Raw genomic sequence first — 25911 nt, 5'->3', positions numbered from 1 at the left:
GGGGCATAGCATTTGAAGAGTTACCATTGGAACATTTCACTCATATTTTCTGGAGTTACAATTGTTGTTGTTTTAGTAGTTTTTCTTGGTAGAAACATACGTCTCGAGCGGATAAGCTTCATCCTCCATAGAATTCTCTTCTGGTCACGCGCGGGTGCAAACAAGAAGATAGCCTACAGTATACATATTCAGTCCAAATTAACAGGTGACTGCTCCAAATAGTGTTTGTCAGGTTTATTGTCGCTTCTCATCCGATTCTGTGACATACGACGATTCTGCTTAGGATAGTCCTACAAACAGTTGCGTCTGTCTTAACATTGGGACGACTTTTTTTTTTATTATTTTTTTTTTAAGTTAGCGATCTGGGAAAACGCATTGTTTGTGTATGTGTGTGCAAGTAGCCTCAGCAAATATTGTGGCATTTAGCTAGTATTTGAAGCGAAGAAAAGTCTGACAGTACATTGTTATGGATATTGCAACAGGTCCGGAGTCACTGGAACGCTGTTTCTTGAAGAGAAACCAATCCAAGTACCCAAGGATGTTAGACGGTATAAAGACTGAAGATCATCCCCATCGTCAAGCTACCCTTGGAGTCGTGCTTGGTAAGTCCGCATAGTTTCATCTGCATCTAAAAGAGCCCGGAGCACAGACATCACACACAATACGAGAACGTTCTAGAATATACTTACATTGCTATAAGTGTGTGTCCTGCAGCTATACGTGCAGACAATCCCCCACGAGCCATAGGCCTCCTTAACATTTTACATTTTACACCATTTGCTTTAGTCATCATTTTAATAATGAATGTAGTGTATTTACTGTAGGCCGGCCTGTTTAGCAGAAATAATAGCACAATTATATAATTGTATTTAGAATCTCCCTATTACACTGACAAAACTAGCCTATTTCATTATTTTGTGAAATTATCACTATTTCAAATAATTGGATTACCGTTACTGCAATTGATTGCTGTTTTTTTTAGGCATATCACATTTAACAAATACTGTATTTTCACCGCAGGCGGATACCTTCTCTTTTCAGATTTTGTGGTTGTGGTATAGATAGCCAATTAAAACACATTCATATCTTTGGTTTAGAATATTTAGATAATTCCAATTATAAGATTAGGTAGGGCCTAAAACCGGGTCTTGTAGTGTGATATGGACTGTTTGTGTATTTTTTATATAGTTACCTGTTTATGACATGTTTATCATCTATGACCTTATATTTATTAGCTAAACTGAACATTTACATTGTTTAGCTAATAAATATAAGGTTATATAGATTATAAACATGTCATAAGCCGGTAACTATATAAAAAATACACAAACAGTCCATAAAGTATAGTTAGTATGCATACTATTGTTAAAATATTTTTGCCCTTTTAACTTATTTTACATCCATTTTAGGGACGGAATGCCATCACCAATCTGTATGTGAAGGATGCCAGCGTCCAATATCTGACAGGTTTCTGATGAGAGTCAACGATTCCTCATGGCATGAGGAGTGTCTGCAGTGCGCTGTGTGTCAACAACCTCTAACTACCAGTTGTTATTTCCGAGATAGGAAACTGTACTGCAAACATGACTACCAACAGTAAGAAAAATAATATTTACATATAGACTATTCTCTGGTTGTTTTACGCACAATGAAAGAACACCAAGTAGGCCTCTCCTGTTCACTTGGGACGCATGAATGTAATTATGTTTAGAATGTGTCCAACAATTGTATAATTCCAGCCAAATAATCAATTTCAATTTAACTTTATTCATCCCATGATCTATCAGTAGGCCTACACTATAAGCTGATGTGTACATTTTTTTCCAGTATTGTCACTCTCACACAGATACGCGCTCCGGCTACTTGTCAAGTTGCCAGACGCTCTTTAGAAAATATGGCCTACATTTATTATATTATATACCTATAATTGAGAACATTTTGCTTTTCAATCGTTTCTTTCTATTTGTATGGCATGTGATAATTCACTTTGGTGTTAACCGTAATACGTTTCTAACGGAGATGTGTTCTTATAGCCTATCCAGCATCGACGACTTAGTCAAAACTATAGTCAGTCACAAAACGATTGCTTTTACTGGCACTTAATTATCTGCAATTTTGTTGATATTTTCTGAATTGTTATGACAAGGATCTCTTGAGGCAAGGATCTCTTGGATTGGAGACCGATGATGGTCACTGCAGCATTTAGTGGAGTATTTATCCTAACCGCTGTGTATGGTACGTGGAAGGCACAATTGAACAATTTTAGATTTAAATGTAGCTAGACCTTTTGTTCGTTTCAAGATAAAACAACAACCAAAACATATCGACCCACCTTTTGGAATAGTTTCTTGATATTATTTCGTTATTAATCCTATATCATGGTAATAATTACACACACACGAACAAAATAGAACTAGAGGGAGCTATAAGCCTTTTCGAATATGGTGGGCCTATATGAAAATATTGGCTTCAGTTTTGTTCCTTTCTTACATTAGAAGAATAATATGTCAGCATTCGACCATTAAAAAAACTCCACGCGCAAAGCAACAATGACATGCTTTGCATGATTTGTGGCCTTCGTGGTCTTCAAATGGTTTTACACTCTGAGAACTTAAACTATAATTTCTTGAACTTATTATTATTGTTATTATTATTATTTGGTCTTTATAACTTTTACTTCAGAAATGTTTAATTGGTAGACTAATAAGAATTGAATGGAAATGTATTGTGAAATTATTACACAAAATTATTACACAATATATTTGTTTAGTTATTTATCTATAACCAACAGTAAGAACATGGGCCATTTCAGTTATGGTATTTTGCTGGCGATTAGCCGACATGCATGCTTGGAAAGGAGTCCCGGAATTCTATTGGCAAAGTTACCTTTGCGCGCATCCAATCAGTGCGCCTTGATAATAGTGAAACTCACTGGCTGGGGGCGTTTGCTGTTGTCTCGATGGGAGGCTTAAGTTTATTCTGCCTCACTGACTGTGTGCAACATCTGGCCCTATGTCCCCACTCATTGTATTAGTGCTCTTCATGCTTGTCACTACATTTTAAGCTTTATGTGTCAGGGTTTTTTAACATTGCTACTTCAATCCCTGGGACATTCTTGCTCCCTGCAACAAACAATGAGCTACATATATTGCCCTGCATCACTGTTTTTGTCAGCCAATCATCCTGCTCTGTCCGACATGACCATATGCAGTTAGTGGTAACAATGTGGATGTCATAGCAGCAGCTCCAGGATGCCATTGCCTGGGAGATGCAGTCAGGAAACAGTGACATAGACAAACGGTGCGGGGGGGGGCATTTGATTTGTCCTCACAAGGTCAAATGCTATTTCCAGGGGGTTAGGGGTTAGGGGTTCCAGGGGGTTAGGGTTAGGAGCTAGGGTTAGGTTCAGGGTTAGGGTTAAGGTTAGGTTTAGGGTTAGGGGTTAGGTAAATATAATTTTGAATGGGACAGAATTGTGTGTCCCCACAAGGTTAGTTGTACAAGACTGTGTGTGTGTGTGTGTGTGTGTGTGTGTGTGTGTGTGAGTGTGCGTGTGTGCGCGTGTGTGCGTGCGTGCGTAAAATTGTGTATGAGGTCTGAACAGGCAGTAATTTCTAGACACATTTGGGGTGTTGTTTTGGCCGTGAACTTGTTGTAACGGTGTGAGCTTCGAGGATGTCCAGAGCCTCTAAACAGCAACCTGCTGATTCCTGTCATGTACGCCCACACTATTATCCATCATCACACCATCCAGCCTCCCTTTCTTCACCTTCCATCAGTCTCAGGTCAACAACTAGCAGGGGGGTCCCATGTGTACACAACACTACCTGTATTTGTTTATTTCATTTGTATTGATGGGATACTTAGAGATGTAATTGGCACCATTATGATTTTTATGACACCAATTTAAGGTGCACATATCAGCCCACAAACTGCCGTGACCTGCAAGGCAGACTCCTTGCCGTACAACATGAGAGGTGCCTAATTACATTTCTACAGAAATTGATTCAAGCCCCATAATCATATCTGGCTACCGTAAATCAATGGATTGGCAAACATTTATTTTCACACCTATTGCACAATTTATGTATGGATGTTCAGACAGAGGAGATTTGATGATTTTGTGTCCCAGTAAATTCTCCCTCCAATGTATTTTTACAAAACCTGTTATGCTGAATAATGTTATTTTAGAATTAGTGTGCAATTTCATTCTATAAATGTTCAGAAGACCTGTTGATATTAACAACGGGATTGAGCATTTTTCCCCGCGTTATCGGTCTGCTAATATAGGACTAGTAAAGGCCCTGTGCACTACAAATACAAATATTCAGATTTTTCAGAGGGTGCTGCAGAACCCTCAGCATCCCTACTTCCCGTGACTATGATGTGTAATAGTTTAGACTAGTATAGGTTACAATGTAAAGCCACTATTAACCAAAGTAAATAGTTATGGTTGGTTTGGTTGTCTGCTGGGTGGGAGCTGTAGTAGAAACCATGAGGTGGTCATTTGTCTGTCTGTCGGTCGGGGAGTGAGATGATGTGTGAGAAGTGTAGTGAAAATAGACCATCCCCCTGATAGCTGCTTCTGACCTGGTGTTGGGAGTTCAATTAGACATCATTAGAGGACACACATCTCCCTGAGAGGGGCGTCTGGTCTGAAAAGACCTGTGTAATAAGGGTGTCACTCCACATGTGTTGGACAGTAGACTACTATTGAGGAATGTTGAGCATTCTAATGATCTGGCTGTTTTGTCAGTTTATGAGAATATTAAAGTGTATTATTTCTGAAGATATACTGTTGTCAACTATTACACTGTGATGCTCAGACAAGTGCAGATGGGTGGCAAAAGATCTAGTGAAATATTAAAATTAGAATGCATTTTTATCTATATTGCTAACCACTTGATCCTCTATATGAATATACAGTATGTTGAAGCAGCAGTATTGTTCAATTCACTAGCCACATTATTTTAACAGACCACTGAACTCATAACACCAGAGCCCCCTTACCTTCACTCCTTCCCTTGTAATTCTCAGTGTTGGACGATCCCCTGGTGTGCTGATAGGTGCTTTTTATGCTGGATTGGGGTGTCCTCCTGTGAAATTGTGTTTTTTAATTAGCTGTGTTTGGGATGCGGGGTGGTGGATAGGCTACATGCTGACGGCTAGGTTTCTACATAAGCTGCACTAACTTACTGTGTTCCACTCACTGTAGTGTACGACACTCCCACGTGACCTTTGTTCTCGTGTGAAAGGGGATGCACGCAAAATGGACAAGGCTTTCTCCTGCCTCAAAGCTACTCTTACACATACATACTGTAGCTATGGCATGGTGTTTAGATGATAGGATAAAAGACTAGGCAGGTCAGAAACAGTGAGATGTATTTCGCAAGACGTAGTGTTCTTTATTCTCAAATTTTTCCAAAAGAAAGAGTGAAAGGGGGTGAAGAAGTAGCTACGGCTAGTGCTGGTGTTGAAGTAGAGGGCCCCTGCAGAAAGACAAATCTAATATTAGCTGGCGTAAGCTGGATAATATTGCTTCAGCTTGCCTGGATTCTTAGTGCACTGACTGGGTTAGCTGTATTCCTCTGTAAGGAAGTATTGGGTTCTGTGTCAGCATTGCCTGGCCTATCCTAGCAACATAAAATGATGCACTCATCTGTCATTTCATAATGTGCCATCCATTTCCCCCTACACATTGTGACCTGTTATTTAGGGGTATTAATGTGTAATGCCGTGGGCACTTGGTATTCACTAGGTGCATTTCCCAATGGTTAATTGAGTTTCTAATTATACGCTTGTAGATGAAATGATGAATATTTTATTGAACAGGTCATAATACCCAACATAATATAGGCGTAGTCATTCGTAAACTAATACTTTACAAAATGGTGTGTTTAATATGACTGCAACAACGTCTTGCTTAATCACAATGTGTGCGTGTGTGTTTGCGTGGAGTCTGTGGGTGTGTGTGTGTCTGTGGGTGTGTGTGTGTGTGTATGTGTGTGTGTGTGTGTGTGTGTGTGTGTGTGTGTGTGTGTGTGTGTGTGTGTGTGTGTGTGTGTGTGTGTGTGTGTGTGTGTGTGTGTGTGTGTGTCTGTGGGTGTGTGTGTGTGTGTGTGTGTGTGTGTGTGTGTGTGTGTGTGTGTCTGCGGGTGTGTGTGTGTCTTTGTGTGTGGCTTTGTGTGTGCATGCATGCTTGCACGTGTGCATGATAACAGTTGAAAAACAAAGAGCTAGCAGAATACTTTGGCAAGCCACAGAGGCTCAACCATGTTAATGCCCATCAACACTTAAGAGGCCAGGCTGATGGGTAGGGATGGGGGGCTTGGTGTGGGGGAGCTGTTGGCCTGAGGAAGAGAGGAGGGGAGTCCTGTACTGGGAGCTGTCTGGTGGGTTCACATTAGAATGATAGCAAAGGAAGCAAAGCAGCTCAAGCATGCAATTTGTTAGTAGCCACAATAACCTCATCTCCTAAAGTTGTCTGTTAGGGATCCAGTGAAGGAGCCAGCGGGACAGGTCAGTCAGATATTAATATTCCTCAGCTATGGTAAACAAACTAGTACATGGTGATTTTCATCAGCAGCTTAAACTCTTCAGGGGATCAAATGTATTTGCAGAGGATGACAACTATTCATCCACAAAAATGCAATCTAAAAATAACCGCTAGAATGAATATGAAGAAAGCTAAATATCCAGTTGATCATTTCAAAACTGAGAAAAACAGAGAAGATTCAATGAAAAAGGGAGAGAGTTAATGGCACATTAGTAGAGGTGTCAATTTGGGAAAATATAGTAGGATTGCAGTTTTTCATTGATTTTATTGTGAAAAATAGATACAATTTTTTTTTTACAATGACGTTTTAGTGTATGTACCTGCAAAATAGCATCGTCTCTTTCCTTGCCTGTTCTACAAGCACCCCAGTCGAACGTGCATGTGGAATTGAGACAAGGCCTCTTCTGGCTCAGGATTTCAGGACTGGCCCCCTGCACTCTGTAAATGTGATCCAGCTCTGGAATGTTTTTCCAACACGTAGGCTTTTCACAGATACACAAGAAAGGGGTGGCATCAGGGTGGCAAGTGCTGCAGTCCGAGTGCTGTATGCTTGTAGCTCACTCTCACACTAACGTCACACATTCTACAACCACATGGGGTTCTGGGCATACAGTGCATTCGGAAGGTATTCAGACCCTTTGACTTTTTCTACATGTTGTTAAGTTACAGCCTTATTCTAAAATGGATTAAATGCATGTTTTCATCATCATTCTGCACACAATACCCCATAATGACACAGTGAAAATAGATTTTTTTGAAATGTTTGTAAATGTATTAAAAATAAAAATAAACAGAAATACTTTATTGACATAAGTATTCAGATCCAATGGCATGAGACTCGAAATTGAGCTCAGGTGCACCCTGTTTCCATTAATCATCCTTGAGATGTTTCTACAACTTGATTGGAGTCCACCTGTGGTATATTCAATTGATTGGACATGATTTGGAAAGGCACACACCTGTCTATATAAGGTCCAACAGTTGACAGTGCATGTCAGAGCAAAAACCAAGCCATAAGGTTGAAGGAATTGTCCGTAGAGGTCTGAGACAGGATTGTGTCGAGGCACAGATCTGGGGAAGGGTTCCAAAATGTTTTACAACATTGAAGGTCCCCAAGAACACAGTGGACTCATTCTTAAAAGGAATAAGTTTGGAACCACCAAGACTCTTCCTAGAGCTGGCCACCAGGCCCAACTGAGCAATCAGGGGAGAAGGGCCTTGGTCAGGGAGGTGACCAAGAACCCGATGAACCTGACAGAGCTCCAGAGTTACTCTGTGGAGATAGGAGAATCTTCCAGAAGGACAATCATCTCTACAGCACTCCACCAATCAGGCCTTTATGGTAGAGTGGAAAGACAGAAGCCACTCCTCAGTAAAAGGCACATGACAGCCAGCTTGGAGCTAAAACTCACCTAAAGGACTCTCAGACCATGAGAAAAAAGATTCTCTGGTCTGCTGAAACCAAGATTGAACCCTTTGGCCTAAATGCCAAACGTCACTTCTGGAGGAAACCTGGCATCATCCCTACGGTGAAGCATGGTGGTGGCAGCATCATGCTGTGGGGATGTTTTTCAGCAGCAAGGACTGGGAGACTAGTCAGGATCGAGGGAAAGATGAAAGGAGCAAAGTACAAAGAAATCATTGATGAAAAACTGCTCCAGAGCGCTTAGGACCTCAGACTGGGGCAAAGGTTCATCTTCCAACAGGACAACGACCCTAAGCACACAGCCAAGACAATGGAGGAGTGGCTTCAATGGCCCAGCCAGAGCCTGGACATCTCTGGAGAGACCTGAAAATATCTGTGCTGCGACACCTGACAGATCTTGAGAGTATATGCAGAGAAGAATGGGAGAACCTCCCCAAATACAGGTGTGCCAAGCTTGTAGTGTCTTACCCAAGAATTCTCGAGGCTGTAATCACTGCCAAAGGTGTTTCAACAAAGTACTGAGTAAAGGGTCAGAATACTTATGTCAATGTGATTAAAAAATGTGCACAAATTTCTATAAAACTGTTCTTGCTTTGTCATTATTTGGTATTGTGTGTAGATTGATAAGGGGGAAAAAACAATTTAATCCATTTTAGAATAAGACTGAAACGTAACAAAATGTGGAAAAAGTGAAGGGGTCTGAATACTTTCCGAATGCACTGTAGCATTAGGCCTAGCCTCAATCAGTGGATCTCTCTCTTTCTCTCTATCTCCCTGTTTCCATTTCTTCTGCCCCTGTGCAGTCTGTAATCATATTTTGTTGGGGCAGTACATTCACTGATAACTTATAAATCATTACTGTGTTACTTACACTCACTGATTAATTAAATCTGTCATACTCAGTAGGAATGTCAGAATTTTGGTGCATTTTGTGACTTCTTTGGCATATTTACAATACCAGTCAAAAGTGTGGACACACCGACTCATTCCAGGGTTTTTCTTTCTTTTTACAATTTTCTACATTGTATAAATAATAGTGAAGACATCAAAATGATGAAATAACATATGAAATCAGGTATTAACCCCCCAAAAATTAAAAAAATCTACAAATATTTGATATTCTTCAAAGTATCCACCCTTTCCCTTGATGATGGCTTTGCACACTCTTGGCATTCTCTTAACCAGCTTCATGAGGTAGTCACCTGGAATGCATTTCAATTAACATGTGTGCCTTGTTAAAAGTTAATTTGTGATATTTCTTTTCGACTTAATGCATTTGAGCCAATCAGTTGTGTTGTGACAAGTTAGGGGTGGTATACAGAAGATAGCTCTATTTGGTAAAAGACCAAGTCCATAGTATGGCAAGAACAGCTCAAATAAGCAAAGAGAAATGACAATACATCATAACTTTAAGATATAAAGAACTTTGAAAGTTTCTTGAAGAGCAGAAAACCACAAAAACCATCAAGCGCTATGATGAAACTGGCTCTCATGAGGACCGCCACAGGAAAGGAAGACCCAAAGGTACCAACATCAGAAATTGCAGTCCAAATAAATGCTTCATAGAGTTCAAGTATTTGTATTTATTATGGATCCCCATTGGCAGCAGCTACTCTTCCTGGGGTCCAGCAAAATTAAGGCAGTTTATACAATTTTTAAAAAACATTACAGCACATTCACAGATTTCACAACACAGGCCCCTACTCCAACACTACTACACATCTACAGTACAAAATCCATGTGCGTGTGTACAGTGTGTATGTTATCATGTGTGTATGCATGTGCCTGTGCCTATGTTTGTGTTTGTGCTTCACAGTCCCCTCTGTTTCATAAGGCATGTTTTATCTGTTTTTTTAAATCTAATTTTACTGCTTGCATGAGTTACTTGATGTGGAATAGAGTTGCAATTATTTTTCCATTTGAGAGCAAGGAGAAACCAGGCTTCCAGGAAGGATATATCATTGAAGAGATATGTGGAAAAACACCTTGAGGATTGATTCTAAACCACGTTTGCCATGTTTCAGTCGATATTATGGAGTTAATTTGGAAAAAAGTTCGCGTTTTGAGGGCTGAATTTTCGTTTTTTTTTTTTTTTTTTTTTTTTTTTTTTTGGTAGCCAAATGTGATGTACAAAACGGAGCTATTTCTAATACACAAAGAATCTTTTTGGAAAAACTGAGCATCTGCTATCTAACTGAGAGTCTCCTCATTGAAAACATCAGAAGTTCTTCAAAGGTAAGTTATTTTATTTGAAGGCTTTACTTGTTTTTGTGATAGTTGCCTGCTAAATGCTAACGCTAATGCTAACGCTAAATGCTACGCTAGCTAGCTACTGTTACACAAATTATTGTTTTCCTATGGTTGAAAAGCATATTTTGAAAATCTGAGATGACAGTGTTGTTAACAAAATGCTAAGCTTGAGAGATAGCATATTTATTTCATTTCATTTGCGATTTTCATGAATAGTTAACGTTGCGTTATGGTAATGAGCTTAGGTCTATAAATAGAATCCCGGATCCGGGTTTGGTCGTCGCAACAGGTTAAAGCCAGTGGCATGTCATTAATGAAGATATAAAAAAATAAGGGGCCTTGACAGCTGCCCTGGGGAATTCCTGATTCTACCTGGATTGTTGGACAGGCTTCCTTTAAAGATCAGCGATAGAATCGTAGTACATTCGAGTGTAGCTTAGTAACGTCATTTACACAAGCTCATTGATAGGACATTGTTTTTGCACCAGGAACGGTCACATTTCTTACCATGGAGCTGCCCAAATCACTGCTGGCAAGAAGGACGAGGAAATCCGCCCACTCCCACACTTCACATGATTCGGAGAACCCTTTATGGACGGGCGTGAGGCAAGAAAACTTGAGCCCGGCGCCTGGTGCAGGCCTCCAACAGATGGAGAAGCCCCACTCGATCCAGGGCAGGGATGGAAGTTTGCCGATGTTGACTTCGAAATCTTAGTAGTAGGCACTGTGGCCGCGGACACAGGCACCCCCAGCAACAAACGTGCAGGAAGATCAGGCTTTAAGGACGGCGAAACTATTCGTTGTTTGTATCTGCTCCGGGCCTCTCATTGGGAGTGTAGACTGCTTTGCGGGAGGCCGCTGTCTTCGGTGTCCACAGCTCGTGACATGCGACCATCATTGATTGCCTTGCTCCTCTTGCTGTTCTCCGTCGACTCCGATATCAGATGGGGGAGCTCCGGGCAACACCGGCCATTAGGATAACGACAAACAACAAGGCAGAGATGCATCCAACAAGTGCAAACGCCGTCTAGCCACCGGCTTGGAAAATGTAAACATTCCACTTTGTGTTTTCCCCAGTTTCCTACGTAGACTGGTGACCTGCATGATTTTGTTTTAATAAAAAATAACAAACCAAGTGTTTCCAGCATAGAATGTTCAGCTGCGCACTCAAGTAACAGACACATCTCAACATCAACTGTTCAGAGGAGACTGCGTGAATTAGGCTTTCATGGTCGAATTGCTGCAAAGACACCACTACTAAAGGACACCAATAAGAAGAAGAGACTTGCTTGGGCCAAGAAACACAAGCAATTGACATTAGACCAGTGGAAATATGTCCTTTGAGCTGATGAGTCCAAATTTGAGATTTTTGGTTCTAACCGCCGTGTCTCTGTGAGACGCAGAGTAGGTGAACGGATGATCTCTGCATGTGTGGTTCAAACCGTGAAGCATGGAGGAGGAGGTGTGATGGTGTGTGGGTGCTTTGCTGGTGACTCTGTGATTTATTTAGAATTCAAGGCACACTTAAAACCAGCATGGCTACCATAGCATTCTGAAGTGATACGCCATCCCATCTGATTTGCGCTTTGTGGGACTATCATTTGCTTTTCAACAGGACAATGACCCAAAACACACCTCCAGGCTGTGTAAGGGCTATTTGACCAAGAAGGAGAGTGATGGAGTGCTGCAACAGATGACCTGGCCTCCACAATCACCAAACCTCAACCCAATTGATAGGGATTGGGATGAGTTGGACCGCAGAGTGAAGGAAAAGCAGGCAACAAGTGCTCAGCATATGTGGGAACTCCTTTAAGACTTTTGGAAAACCATTCCAGGTGACTACCTCCTGAAGCTGGTTGAGAGAATGCAAAGCTGTCATCAAGGCAAAGGGTGGCTACTTTGAAGAATCTAAAATATAAAATATATTTTGATTTGTTTAACACTTTTTGGGTTACTACATGATTCCAAAAACCCTTGAATGAGTAGGTGTGTCCAAACTTTTGACTGATTTTGTATGTACTCTGACCCTTGAGCAAATGTCATTACTTCAAAACAAATTCTCTCTCTGCCACTCTTTTTCTTCATCTCTTAATGAGATTAGCTTCCAAACACTGTCTGCCCAAGCTGACTGACAGAGATCTGCACTTTTATCATAGACTGTGACACTAAGCTGTGGAGTGCTTTGTCCTGGGTAGAGGGCCTGACGGAAACAGGGGCTCCTAATCCCTTTACTTGTGTCAGGTCCAAAGAGGAGGAAGAATGGATACAGAATAGGATGGGGCTCAATAATGCCTCAGCTCCAACTTCCCCCTAAGCCTTCTTCCACAGCCAAGTGAGCAGGAGACTGATCTCATGAGTCACACCCCCACAAACATTCAACTCACATCCATAGTTCAGTTATTTACGAAAAATGGTGTGTGTGTGTAAGGGGGTGCACATACAGTGCATGCAAGTGTGTGTGTGTACACTTGAGCACAGGTGTGTGTTTGTGTGTATGTGAATGAGTGCATGACTTGCAATTGCTGGAGGTGCAGCCCAGGATGAGATTAATAAACCTGGGCAGTTCCCTGGTAGAACCCCAACATAGGCTTTTGTCTGCAGTCCCCTGAGTACTGTAGGGCTTAAACTCCTTTGTGTGTACCCTTACAGTAATCTGTCTCCAGCAGGAGTCCCCTGGGGCACTTTATTTACTCATTCAACTGTTTGGAAGTCTGTTAGACTGCTGATCACATGCACTGAAACAATCTGATTACTTTAACCAGGCCTGCAGATTCCTCCCCAGCCTCTCTCCTGTCTTGACTCATACTGTATCTGATGTAGGCTGCAGGTGGGCGGGTCACTGGCACTGCTCTGGCTCATCTCCCTGGCTCACTGACCTGTCCATCAGCAGCCTGTGTCTCTCAAGCCAATGGTGTACAGAGGTGTTCAATACGAATGCTGCCTGTAGAGTAGCCTCCAAGGTGTATTCGCTATGAATGTTTAGACAATTATCACCTCATACAGTTACAGTATTGGCCTGCAAATAAAAGTGTTGGTTGATGTTGGTTCTTCTACAATCTATTAGTGTTTACAGGTCAGATATGTGGTGCTGGGGCAACTGAAGTAACACTAACAGGTCTCTCAGAAATATGTTGTACTTTTTGGCTCCCCTGCTCAATGGGCCATAATTCAGTAACAACAAGAACGGCAAGTGATGTGTCACAGTGTAAAAACGAACAGCTCCGTTTTATTGGAAACCAGGAAATGTATTGTGTTCTCCATCTATCAAGGAGAGCCAGGGCCCTGGATCCGGGGCTAAATCCTGAAGCCAGGCACAGCAGGCTATCAGGGACTCTAAATATGCTTAGGCCTATTCCCCTGGAGCAGGAGGGGAGAAAGGTTTAAGTAAACTGCAACGATGACACTCAGACCAGTGAGGGCTTCCTACACCTCCTCTTTGTTTGGGATCACCACTGATTGACCATCGCTGTCTTGGCAAGAAAAATAACCCTGGAATGAAAACATTGCAGATTAGGTTTCCATGTGTCTCTCCCAACCTCTCTGGTCAGCCCCCCCCCCCCCACAACCAGCTAAAATGATTTGTGCTCAGGGTCCCGTGACCCATGGAAGCTTCAAAAAGCACTGAGGGGAAATATTTGGATGATATAAATGAGGGAGCTGGAGGAGAGGGGAGGGAGAGGAGGGGGTGGTTGTGGGGTGCTGAGTGCTGATGACCAGTGTAAGACAGATGTTGAGGCTCTGTAGTACTGTGGTGATGACAGTGGAAAGTGTTTACTAGTGAACTGAGTGGCTGCCTGCCCTGCCCACCCTGTAGGACACAGACGCCATGCTTGAGAGAGAGAGAGAGAGAGAGAGAGAGAGCGAGAGAGGAGCAAAAGATAAGGAGAGAGAGAGAACTGGGATATAAGAGGCATTTCATCATCAGAGAGACTATGATACTGATCGTCTCTGACCCCCTCCCTCCCCCCGCACCTCACCTTCTCTCTCTGCTGGCTGGATCTTAATATTTCCCCGAAAACACCCACAATACATCTTCCTGGGACATTCCAGCGCTCGTGAGCACTGCAAATTGACCCTGCACCTTGGAGAGGGCTGGATAAAGGGATGAAATATGGAAGATTTACAGAATGAGATAGAACATTGATATATTTTGTTATGAAGTGTTCATGAAGATTCATGTGTCTCAATTCTGTTGAAATTGTGAAAGACATTGAATAGGAAAAACACATCACTTCCTCCTTTAATTATTTATTGTTTCTCTTTTTCTCTCTCTGCATTGTTGGGAAGGGCCTGTAAGTACTGTTAGTCTCCATCTGTTGTTTACAAAGCATGTGACAAGTACAATTTGATTTGATATACTTTGTTTTTGTATGAGAACTGTCACTATATGGATTCTACAGTATAGTCTATGTTGAGAATAGTGTGAATCTTATTTATTGACCTCTGGATGATTTGATGTACTTACCATATGTTGTTTCGTTTGCTCAGTTATTGCCATATCTCATCATGGATAATACTTTTCAAAGAGTTTTACTGTACCCTCACAATCTCTTTTGATTTGTCTCTCTTTGGACCTGTAGCTGTTTACATTTGTTTAATGCCAGTGCCTTAATGAGATTGTTATTTTGAGTCGGTGAGGTGGAAAACCCCATCGATGGAAATACATGCACAGTTGAAGTCGGAAGTTTACATACACCTTAGCCAAATACATTTAAACTCAGTTTTTCACAATTCCTGACACTTAATCCTAGTAAAAAAAACTTGTAATAGATCAATTAGGATCACCACTTTATTTTAAGAATGTGAAATGTCAGAATAATAGTAGAGAGAATTATTTCTTTCAGCTTTTATTTCTTTCATCACATTCCCAGTGGGTCAGAAGTTTACATACACTCAATTAGTATTTGGTAGCATTGCCTTTAAATTGTTTAACTTGGGTCAAATGTTTCGGGTAGCCTTCCACAACCTTCCCACAATAAGTTGAGTGAATTTTGGCCCATTCCTCCTGACAGAGCTGGTGTAACTGAGTCAGGTGTATAGGCCTCCTTGCTCACGCAAGCTTTTTCAGTTCTGCCCAAACATTTTCTATGGGATTGAGGTCAGGGCTTTGTGATAGCCACTCCAATACCTTGCTTGGACCTTAGCGGGATCCATCTTAATGCCTTCAGCGGAAATAACAGAACCGAGAAATGTGACGGAGGAGGCATGAAAAGTGCACTTCTCAGCCTTCACAAAAAGACAATTCTCTAAAAGGCGCTGGAGGACACGTCGAACGTGCTGAACATGAATCTGGAGTGACGGTGAAAAAATCAGGATATCGTCAAGGTAAACGAAAACAAAGATGTTCAGCATGTCTCTCAGGACATCATTGACTAATGCCTGAAAGACAGCTGGAGCGTTAGCGAGGCCGAAAGGAAGAACCCGGTATTCAAAGTGCCCTAACGGAGTGTTAAACGCCGTCTTCCACTCGTCCCCCTCCCTGATGCGCACGAGATGGTAAGCGTTACGAAGGTCCAACTTAGTGAAAAACCTGGCTCCCTGCAGGATCTCGAAGGCTGAAGACATAAGAGGAAGCGGATAACGATTCTTCACTGTTATGTCATTCAGCCCTCGATAATCTATGCAGGGGCGCAGAGACCCGTCCTTCTTCTTGACAAAAAAAACCCCCGCTCCGGCGGGAGAGGAGGAGGGGACTATGGTACCGGCGTCAAGAGCTACAGACAAATAATCTTCGAGAGCCTTACGTTCGGGAGCCGACAGAGAGTATAGTCTACCCCGGGGGGGGGTGGTTCCCGGAAGGAGATCAATACTACAATCATACGACCGGTGTGGAGGAAGAGAGGTGGCCCTGGACCGACTGAACACCGTGCGCAGATCGTGATATTCCTCCGGCACCCCTGTCAAATCACCAGGCTCCTCCTGTGAAGAAGAGACAGAGGAAACAGGAGGGATAGCAGACATTAAACATTTCACATGACAAGAGACGTTCCAGGAGAGGATAGAATTACTAGACCAATTAATGGAAGGATTATGACAAACTAGCCAGGGATGGCCCAAAACAACAGGTGTAAAAGGTGAACGAAAAATTAAAAAAGAAATGGTTTCACTATGATTACCAGAAACAGTGAGGGTTAAAGGTAGCGTCTCACGCTGAATCCTGGGGAGAGGACTACCATCCAGGGCGAACAAGGCCGTGGGCTCCTTTAACTGTCTGAGAGGAATGTCACTTTATCCGACAGGACAAGACAAGGTTCAAATCAAATTTTATTTGTCACATACACATGGTTAGCAGATGTTAATGCGAGTGTAGCGAAATGCTTGTGCTTCTAGTTCCGACAATGCAGTAATAACAAGTAATCTAACTAACAATTCCAAACTACTGTCTTGTACACAGTGTAAGGGGATAAAGAATATGTACATAAGGATATATGAATGAGTGATGGTACAGAGCAGCATAGGCAAGATACAGTAGATGGTATCGGGTACAGTATGTACAAATGAGATGAGTATGTAAACAAAGTGGCATAGTATAGTATAAAGTGGCTAGTGATACATGTATTACATAAGGATACCGTCGATGATATAGAGTACAGTATATACGTATGCGTATGAGATGAATAATGTAGGGTAAGTAACATTTATATAAGGTAGCATTGTTTAAAGTGGCTAGTGATATATTTACATCATTTCCCATCAATTCCCATTATTAAAGTGGCTGGAGTTGAGTCAGTGTCAGTGTGTTGGCAGCAGCCACTCAGTGTTAGTGGTGGCTGTTTAACAGTCTGATGGCCTTGAGATAGAAGCTGTTTTTCAGTCTCTCGGTCCCAGCTTTGATGCACCTGTACTGTCCTTAAACCATCTTGCCACAACTTTGGAAGTATGCTTGGGGTCATTGTCCATTTGGAAGACACATTTGCAACCAAGCTTTAACTTCCTGACTGATGTCTTGAGATGTTGCTTCAATATATCCACATAATTTTCCTCCCTCATGATGCCATCTATTTTGTGAAGTGCACCAGTCCCTCCTGCAGCAAAGCACCCCCACAGCATGATGCTGCCACCCCTGTGCTTCACGGTTGTTTTTCGGCTTGCAAGCCTCCCCCTTTTTCCTCCAACCATAATGATGGTGATTAAGGCCAAACAATTCTATTTTTGTTTCATCAGACCAGAGGACATTTCTCCAAAAAGTACGATCTTTGTCCCCATGTGCAGTTGCAAACCGTAGTCTTGCTTTTTTATAGCGGTTTTGGAGCAGTGGCTTCTTCCTTGCTGAGAGGCCTTTCAGGTTATGTTGATATAGGACTTGTTTTACTGTGGATATAGATACTTTGTACCTGTTTCCTCCAGCATCTTCACAAGGTCCTTTACTGTTGTTCTGGGATTGATTTGCACTTTACACACCAAAGTACGTTCATCTCTAGAAGGCAGAATGCGTCTCCTCCCGAACGGTATGATGGTTGCGTGGTCCCATGGTGTTTATACTTGCATACTATTGTACCTTTGGAAATTGCTCCCAAGGATGAACCAGACTTGTGGAGATCTACAAAAAAAACAATTCTGAGGTCATGGTTGATTTCTTTTGATTTTCCCATGATGTTAAGCAAGAGGCACTTAGTTTGAAGGTAGGCCTTGAAATACATCCACAGGTGCACCACCAATTGACTCAAATGATGTCAATTTGCATATCAGAAGCTTCTAAAGCCATAACATCATTTTCTGGAATTTTCCAAGCTGTTTAAAGGCACAGTCAACTTAGTGTATGTTAACTTCTGACCCACTGGAATTGCGATATAGTGAATTATAAGTGAAATAATCTGTCTGTAAACAATTGTTGGAAAAATGATTTGTGTCATGCATACAGTAGATGTCCTAACCAATTTGCCAAAACTATTGTTTGTTAACCTGAAATTTGTGGTTGAAAAACTTATTTTAATGACTCCAACCTAAGTGTATGTAAACTTCCGACTACAACTGTACATTGTGGTGGGATGCAAATACAAACTCAGCAGTTTAAAAGGCAAACTTGTGGTCTATGGCAGCCCTATGACAGCCCTATGGATGCCCTATGACAGCCTTATGGAAGCCCTACGACAGCCCTTTGGCAGCCCTGTGGCAGCCCTATGACAGCCCTATGACAGCCCTATGGCAGCCCTATGACAGCCCTATGACAGCTCTATGGAAGCCCAAACTGTCTCCGGCCCCTGTGCTTGTCACTACCTCCTCCTGAGAGCGGGCGGGTGAGCGGGCCCAGCCCCCTGGGGTGGGCGTCTGTCTGATGTCAGTCCTGCAGGACTGCCGCTGGGCTCTGCCCCTGCCGACACAGGGGACAGGCATCCCACCTCTACACCCCCTAGGCTGGGGTCTAGCTCTGAAACCCAACCCTCAGTCTAGCGTTGTGATCCCAGCTGGAGAGACAGCGCCTGCTCTGACCAGGGCCTCTCTCTCGGTGTGGAACTGGGGTCACGAGTTGCCTCTCTCCCTCTGCTCAGTCTACTCTACACCACAGCAGTGTGCAGTGGGACTGGAGAGTCCTCTGCTCAGTCTACTCTACACCACAGCAGTGTGCAGTGGGACTGTAGAGTCCTCTGCTTTACACAGACTGGCGGTATAAGACTTGTTATTGGCAGACTCAAACACAACAGACCGATGGGTTGTGTATCTACAGTAAATAAACAGCAGTTACTGTAGACCCAACAGTATTTGTTTGAAAAGTGTTGTATTTCACAATTGCTGTTTGAATATATATTTATTTTAGGGATGAAATATTTTTAATAATTCTGGTGCCAGCACACGTTTTCGACCTAATAACCAATATTTACTCGATTCTACAAGTTTTGACACTTCATTTCATTCTTTCACGTTCAAAGCCTCTTAAGCAGATGGAGGGGGGACAATATTGTAAGTATGCATGTGTGTATATTATGTTCATACAGTGCATTCGGAAAGTATTCACACCACTTGACTTTTTCCACATTTTGATACGATACAGCCTTATTCTAAGATTATTTCAATCGTTTTTTCCCCTCATCAGTCTACACACATGACTCCATAATGACAAAGCCAGTGGTATAAAGTACATAAGTAAAAAATACTTGAAAATACTACTTAAGTAGTTTTTTGTGGTATCTGTACTTTACCTTACTATTTATATTTTTAAACTTTTATTTTTACTTCACTATATTCCTAAATGAAATAATATACTTTTTACTTCACACATTTTCCCTCACACCCAAAACTATGTTTAGCAGGACAGGAAAATAGTCCAATTCACGCACTTATCAAGAGAACGTGCTCATCTCTACTGCCTGTGATCTGGCGGACTCACTAAAAACTGTTTACGCATTGTTTGTAAATGTTGGAGTGTGCACCTGGCAATCCTTAAATGTTAAGAACAAGAAAATGATGCTGTCTGCTTTGCTTTATATAAGGAATTTGAAATGATTTATACTTATACTTTTGATACTTAAGTATATTTAAAACCAAATACTGAAGAAGTATTTTACTGGGTGACTTTCACTTTTACTTTAGTCATTTTCTATTTTCTATTTTCTATCTTTACTTTTACTCAAGTATGACAATTGGGTACTTTTTCCATCACTGGACAAAGCAGAAACGTAACAAAACTGAAATATCACATTTACAGAAGTATTCAGACCCTTTACTCAGAACTTTAAGGCACATTTGGCAGCGATTACAGCTACATGCATGGCACACCTGTGTTTGGGGAGTTTCTCCTATTATTCTCTGCAGATCCACTCAAGCTCTGTCAGGTTGGATGGAGAGCGTCAGGTATTTTCAGATCTCTTTAGAAGAGATTTATCTCTCTAGATCTCTCGAAGCCACTCCTGCATTGTATTGGCTGTGTGCTTAGGGTCGTTGTCCTGTTGGAAAGTGAACTTTCGCCACAGTCTGAGGTCCTGAGTGCTCTGAAGTAGGTTTTCAACAAGGATCTCTCTGTACTTTGCTCTGTTCAGTCTCATAGCAAAGGGTCTGAATACTACTGTTTTACATTTTTTATACATTTGCAAAAATGTCTAAAAACCTGTTTTTGCTTTGTCGTTATGGGGTACTGTGTGTAGATTGATGAGGAATATTTTTGTATTTAATCCGTTTTAGAATAAGACTGTAATGTAACAAAATGTGGATAAAGTCAAAGGGTCTGAATACTTTCCGAATGCTCTGTATCTGCTTTTGTGTGGTATAATACATTCAGTGAGTGAGTGAGTGAGGGTGGGCATAATGTCTGTGTTTGTAGTGGATCTGTCCCGCAGCCAGGCATTGGACACGGTGTTGGCAGGCGAAACAGTCTGTGGCTTCTCCTCCCGGTTGCGTGGCTCTGGAGGCAGTAAGCGGTGCGTGCCACCCAAACCACCACCTCCTCCATCATAGGCAGGCTGGCCCTCTCTCTGCTCTCCCTTTCTGGGCCCTGAGCCCTGGGATGTGGCCTGTGGATGAGTGCTACATCCTGGCTGTCAGCACAGGGGTTAGCTGGGGATTCGCCTGCGGTGGAGATGTAGTATCAGGCCCTGTCTGTCAGCTCCTCATTCTCCCTCCTCTCACCCCTTTGCATGGTCGGCCTGCAGTTGCACAACACACACACCCCTCCGGAAGACAGGACTGCGAGTGACTCAGATCTCTCACATGAAAATGAAAGGATTGCCCTCAGAATAGGCATATTCATGGCCATGCCAGTGAAAAGAGGCTGTTTAAAACCCTTAAGTGCTCTGGTGTTGTGTTTTCAAACAGACCGGTAAGGCTTTGACAGATGGTTTACTATTTCACTCTGTATTTCATTTCAGTCCGTTTTTGCGGATACGTTCTAAGCTTCAGGGGGAATGCACTGACCCAGAGCCTGTATTTGCATACAGTTGCTGCGCACTTGTGACCTCTTATTCTGAGGGGATATACACATTCATCAATTGACAAATGAATAGTGCATGCAAAATGTCAGTCGAGGGAATGTTTGCATAAATGTTTCCTCCAGTCCAGGGGTGTTAATAGGTGTGTGTGTGTGTGTGTGTGTGTGTGGGGGTGGTGTGTGTGCGTGCGTGTGCGTGCGTGTGTGTGTGTGTGTGTGTGTGTGTGTGTGTGTGTGTGTGTGTGTGTGTGTGTGTGTGTGTGTGTGTGTGTGTGTGTGTGTGTGTGTGTGTGTGTGTGTGTGTGTGTGTGTGTGTGTGTGTGCAGTAAGTTTCTGTACATGAGCATTGTAACATTAGTGTAAATAGCTGAACAGGCTCAATAGGCTTTTGGAGAAAATGGAATAATCTTCATAAATATCAAAGCTTCTACTCTTACAGAGTTACAGTGTATCTCTATGTCTCTCTATGTCTCTCTCTTTCACATATATACCCTAAACATCTTTAACTCACATGATCAGAGACACATGTAGGATTTGCGACCATAATCAGATTAATAGGTCCATCTACGCATGAAGGCGTCTTTTAGCTTTCAACTGGGTCCCAGTTACCATGGCACCAGCTGGATGGCTTGTAAGGTCAGAGCATGCCCTCTGACACGTCAGATCTAATGCAATAGATACTACATAGATCCCTATACTGTCACATGCCATTTTACAGTCGACCTCCACTCATATTTTGTATGTAATCAAATAGTCTAACTAATTCCATTTTATCCATTCTTTGTAAGTTGTACATCTCCATATCCTTCTCTTTCAGAGACTGAAGTTAAAGAAAAACCTGTTGGCCTTGAATAAAGTGCATTAGTTGAAGTATGTTTCTAATCCTTATTAACATTCTCCAAAGTCATGTATGAAATACAGGTTTGGTGCCACACTATGCAGCACATGTTTTTCTTTTTCTCCACAACTATTTCTCAGAGAGAGAGAGATCATCTACACCCGCTGCTCTTCCTTATTTTATTATAGGTTTTAAGTTCACCATAACTCTGAGATGGGAATGCAGAGGAAAGAAAAGTAAAACAGCTCTTTCCCCCTCTCTTTCCTGTTCTAAATGCCCTCCATTGGATAACATGTTTTAGTATAGCTATCAGGGCTGTGATGTAGTTGGAGCTAAGAGTTTTGAATTTTTTCTTATTGTTCATTATCGGTAGTAAAATAAAAGAGCACAACATCATTGAGGCGACTGCAGAGCTAAGTCTGTGAGCTCATGCCAACTGCGTCAGTCTTTCTTGACTGCTTCCCAAATGTGCATAGTAAAGACTATAAATGATGTGTGTTTCAAAGGTTTCCTCTTGTAAATCACGTGTATGTGACATTACATCAATAACTACAGTACTTGCTGATATCATTAATAGGTGTGGTTTTATATTTACATCGGGGATCATGACTATAAAGTGCATTGTCAGGTGCAGTTATTCTCATGTCACAGTACTTAGTAGTGGAGTGATGTTGCATAGGGTTTGATGGGTATTCTTTAGATACTGTACACACAGCCGACCCAGAGATGTCCCGCTCCCTCCCTCCCTCCCTCCCTCCCTCCCTCCCTCCCTCCCTCCCTCCCTCCCTCCCTCCCTCCCTCCCTCCCTCCCTCCCTCCCTCCCTCCCTCTCATATCCTGGCACTAATAAACTCACACACACACCACACACCACAGATACACCCCCTCAAAGAATACACGCATGCAGACATGCAGCACTTCTGGGTCCAGGGGAAGCGTGTGGCTTTGGGGCCTGTCAGGGAGTGATGTCCCACAGAGAGATGGCAGGAAGATGAGAGAGAGTGAGAGAGAGAGAGAGAGAGAGAGAGAGAGAGAGAGAGAGAGAGAGAGAGAGAGAGAGAGAGAGAGAGAGAGAGAGAGAGAGAGAGAGAGAGAGAGAGAGAGAGAGAGAGAGAGAGAGAGAGAGAGAGAGAGAGAGAGAGAGAGAGAGAGAGAGAGAGAGAGAGAGAGAGAGAGAGAGAGAGAGAGAGAGAGGCCAATCTACACAACAACATCCCACTATGACCCTGGGGGAAGAGATGGAGGAGGGGTGGCCATCTTTGCCTGGACAGATCCACACACCTTCTGTTGCATTGGCAGTTTATGTAGATGGTCATCATGTTAATGTACATATTATTTGGTAAATGCTCAATTGACCAGATATGCCATATCTATCGATTAATATCAAGGATGAATTTGAGACTGAATCCACAGTAGAAATATAAGCAGAGTCAAAGCTGTAATGTACAGCAAGAGCCTTATTATGTCACAACTTTAGCTCTGTTTTTATGGGTTTTCTAACCAACAACAAAAAAAACAGAGAGAGCGAGAGCGACAGACTCGTGGCAGAGTCATTCTCTGCAGTTATAACTTTAGAAACCGCTTATAGTTTGCAATATTTGAGAAGCTGAAGTGAAAAAGTAGCTTTCTCTCCCAGACAATGCGTAATGAGGGAACTGTGGGGTGCGAGAAACAGCGAGTGGTCTCTGGAAGCGCCACTAACACAGGGATCAGCAACATTAAAAATGATTTACACCCCAAGTCCTTGAAACAGTTTTTTTTTGCTCAATAGCTCCTCTTTTCCAGATATTTCAGGGAAGTAATAAACTGCTCTGACAAGCGTTTGAGTGGCTCTGAAACATCCCTTATGGGCAGTAGGGCTCCATTTCGGTTGCATCGGCTAATTATGGAGCTGCTGTGTATGGGGGCTTTGTTTGAGTTATTTCTTGTACATTATTACACAATTGTTATTTGAGTGACAGACATCCTTCAAGACTTCCAATCTTCAGGTTGGTTGCTTGGTACAACATTTAACTTAAGCCATAAATGAATTTAGCTCTTATAGGAAAACAATAGTGGAACTAAGTTAGGAATGCTGCTTGGCTCCATGGTAGCCTCATACAGACTCTGTTTTTCTTGATGGTTTAGTTCTTTTGAAGCTGGCTCCACAGTCCAGAATGGAGCCCTGCACAGTGTAAGATGTCATACTCACACTGTGCTGACCAACATGTGCCCATAACATTTAATGGCGCCTTGGCAACTGCTAATGGAAACTTACTTTGCCTAGTAGCAATCACGTTTAGTTCCCCTTCTTCTGGTTGCATTTCTATTTTTTTTTACAATAATTATTCCTTTGCTTCTTTGATATACACAGGCATGAACACATGGTTGAGAGAGGAAAAATATGCATATATCTGCTAATTATTAAGATTATTGATGGGATATATAAACCAAAACGAAAGGGAACATTTGTCTTGAGTAAGGCACGGTGCCCTGCTCGCTGTGCCCTCGGCCTGAATGTTTGTATTCTTGCTGGGAAAGAGAGGAACATCACAGAGTGTTCCTCTGGAGCTGTGTTCCTGGGACTGTGACAGGGGCTGGGAGCGCAGAGAGTAGGACGAGTAGGAGGTGGAGGTGGAGGTGGAGGAGGACCAGGTCATGCCATGGCACATGTGTCAGTGTGGGATGAAGAAACTTGTGAAACTCTAACAGGTTGAGATGTCCAAGACTGCTTGTGATTAATCACTCTGATTCCTTTTGACAAACAATTCCTGTGGTCATCTTCTTCATGCTCTCTGCAAATGTACTTCCGCTTTCACTGTTGTGTGCTGTGTGTTTTGTTGTGGCATGTCTTTGTATGTGTGTGTTTGATTGTGTGTTATGAATAATATTCAATGAGTTATATTGGCCTTCAGATGTTTTCTATATTTATGCTTGTAAAACTGGTTGTTTGGATCATGGATGCTAATTGGACAAGCTGTGTTCCAAGCCATTCTGGCATTGGCCATCACAAGCACACTATGCTTGCTAACAGTTGCTACCATCTGAAAATGAACACTGCACCCCCATAAGAATATCATGTTGCTATTTGAATCATCTCTTGTATTTATCTCAACTCACACGTTATTTCACCTTGCTTCAAGCCTAGCATTTCGTTTGTTACAGCGGGGTTAATATAAGCATCGCTGTCTGCCTGTCCATCCTCAGAAACAATGTTTCACTTTTGATTTTCGATCTCTGTACAATACATAGAGTGACCGGTGCCCAGACGAGACGAGACAACTTTTTCTGGGCCAGGCAAAATCACGCATCACTGTCATTATCATGGACATATCCAAGTAAATGCCAAAACAAATGAAAATGCAGCTAGTGTACTGTCATTCCAGGCTCAGCTTGAGGTGACTGAGTTAGCTGAAGTTGTCTAGCTAGCTAGCAAGTGGCAAGAACGTTATCCAGCCTGCGTAGCAACCATTTTGTTTAGAACAGACGACCAGGTCTTTTGCATTTACATGATTACATTTTAGTCATTTATCAGACGCTCTGATCCAGAGCATTCATCTTAAGATAGCTAGGTGGGACAACCACGTATTACAGGCATAGTAAGTACACTTTTCCTCAATAAAGTAGCTGTCAGCAAAGACAGAGCGTCTAAAGGGGGGGTGTAGTCATTTCATAATGTAGTCAAATGAAAGTGTTGTATCAGGAATGTATTTTTCGGGGGGGGGGGTCGAGGTGAGGAGAGAGGGAGATTATTTATTATTTAAAATACTATTTGAGAGGTAAGGTTTCAGGTGCTTTTGGAAGATGGCATGTTTCAGGTGCTTTCGGACGATGGTCAGGGACTCTGCTGTCCTAGCTTCAGGGGGAAGCTGGTTCCACTTTTGGGGTTCCAGGACAGAGAAGAGCTTGGACTGGACTGAGCTGGAACTTCCCTAGGGGTGGGAGGTCCAAGAGACCAGAGGTGGCAGAACTGAGTGCTTGGGTTGGGGTGTAGGGCTTGAGCAT

At 42.3% G+C, this 25911-nt stretch overlaps 1 protein-coding gene across 1 annotated transcript in view; it reads left to right on the top strand.

The window, feature by feature from the left end:
- Positions 1–494: 494 nt before the first annotated feature.
- LOC139411999 (LIM homeobox transcription factor 1, beta b) overlaps positions 495–25911 on the top strand; it is a 62592-nt gene continuing 37175 nt past the window's right edge. The window contains exons 1-2 of the mRNA XM_071158775.1: positions 495–602; positions 1410–1596. Of these exons, the coding sequence (XP_071014876.1) occupies positions 539–602; positions 1410–1596 (251 nt within the window). The 5' untranslated portion in view covers positions 495–538. The remainder of the gene's footprint in view (positions 603–1409; positions 1597–25911) is intronic.

Source organism: Oncorhynchus clarkii, chromosome 6 (genome assembly GCF_045791955.1).
Source record: "Oncorhynchus clarkii lewisi isolate Uvic-CL-2024 chromosome 6, UVic_Ocla_1.0, whole genome shotgun sequence".
Lineage (NCBI taxonomy): Eukaryota > Metazoa > Chordata > Actinopteri > Salmoniformes > Salmonidae > Oncorhynchus > Oncorhynchus clarkii.
This window is presented reverse-complemented; position numbering and strand designations above follow the sequence as displayed.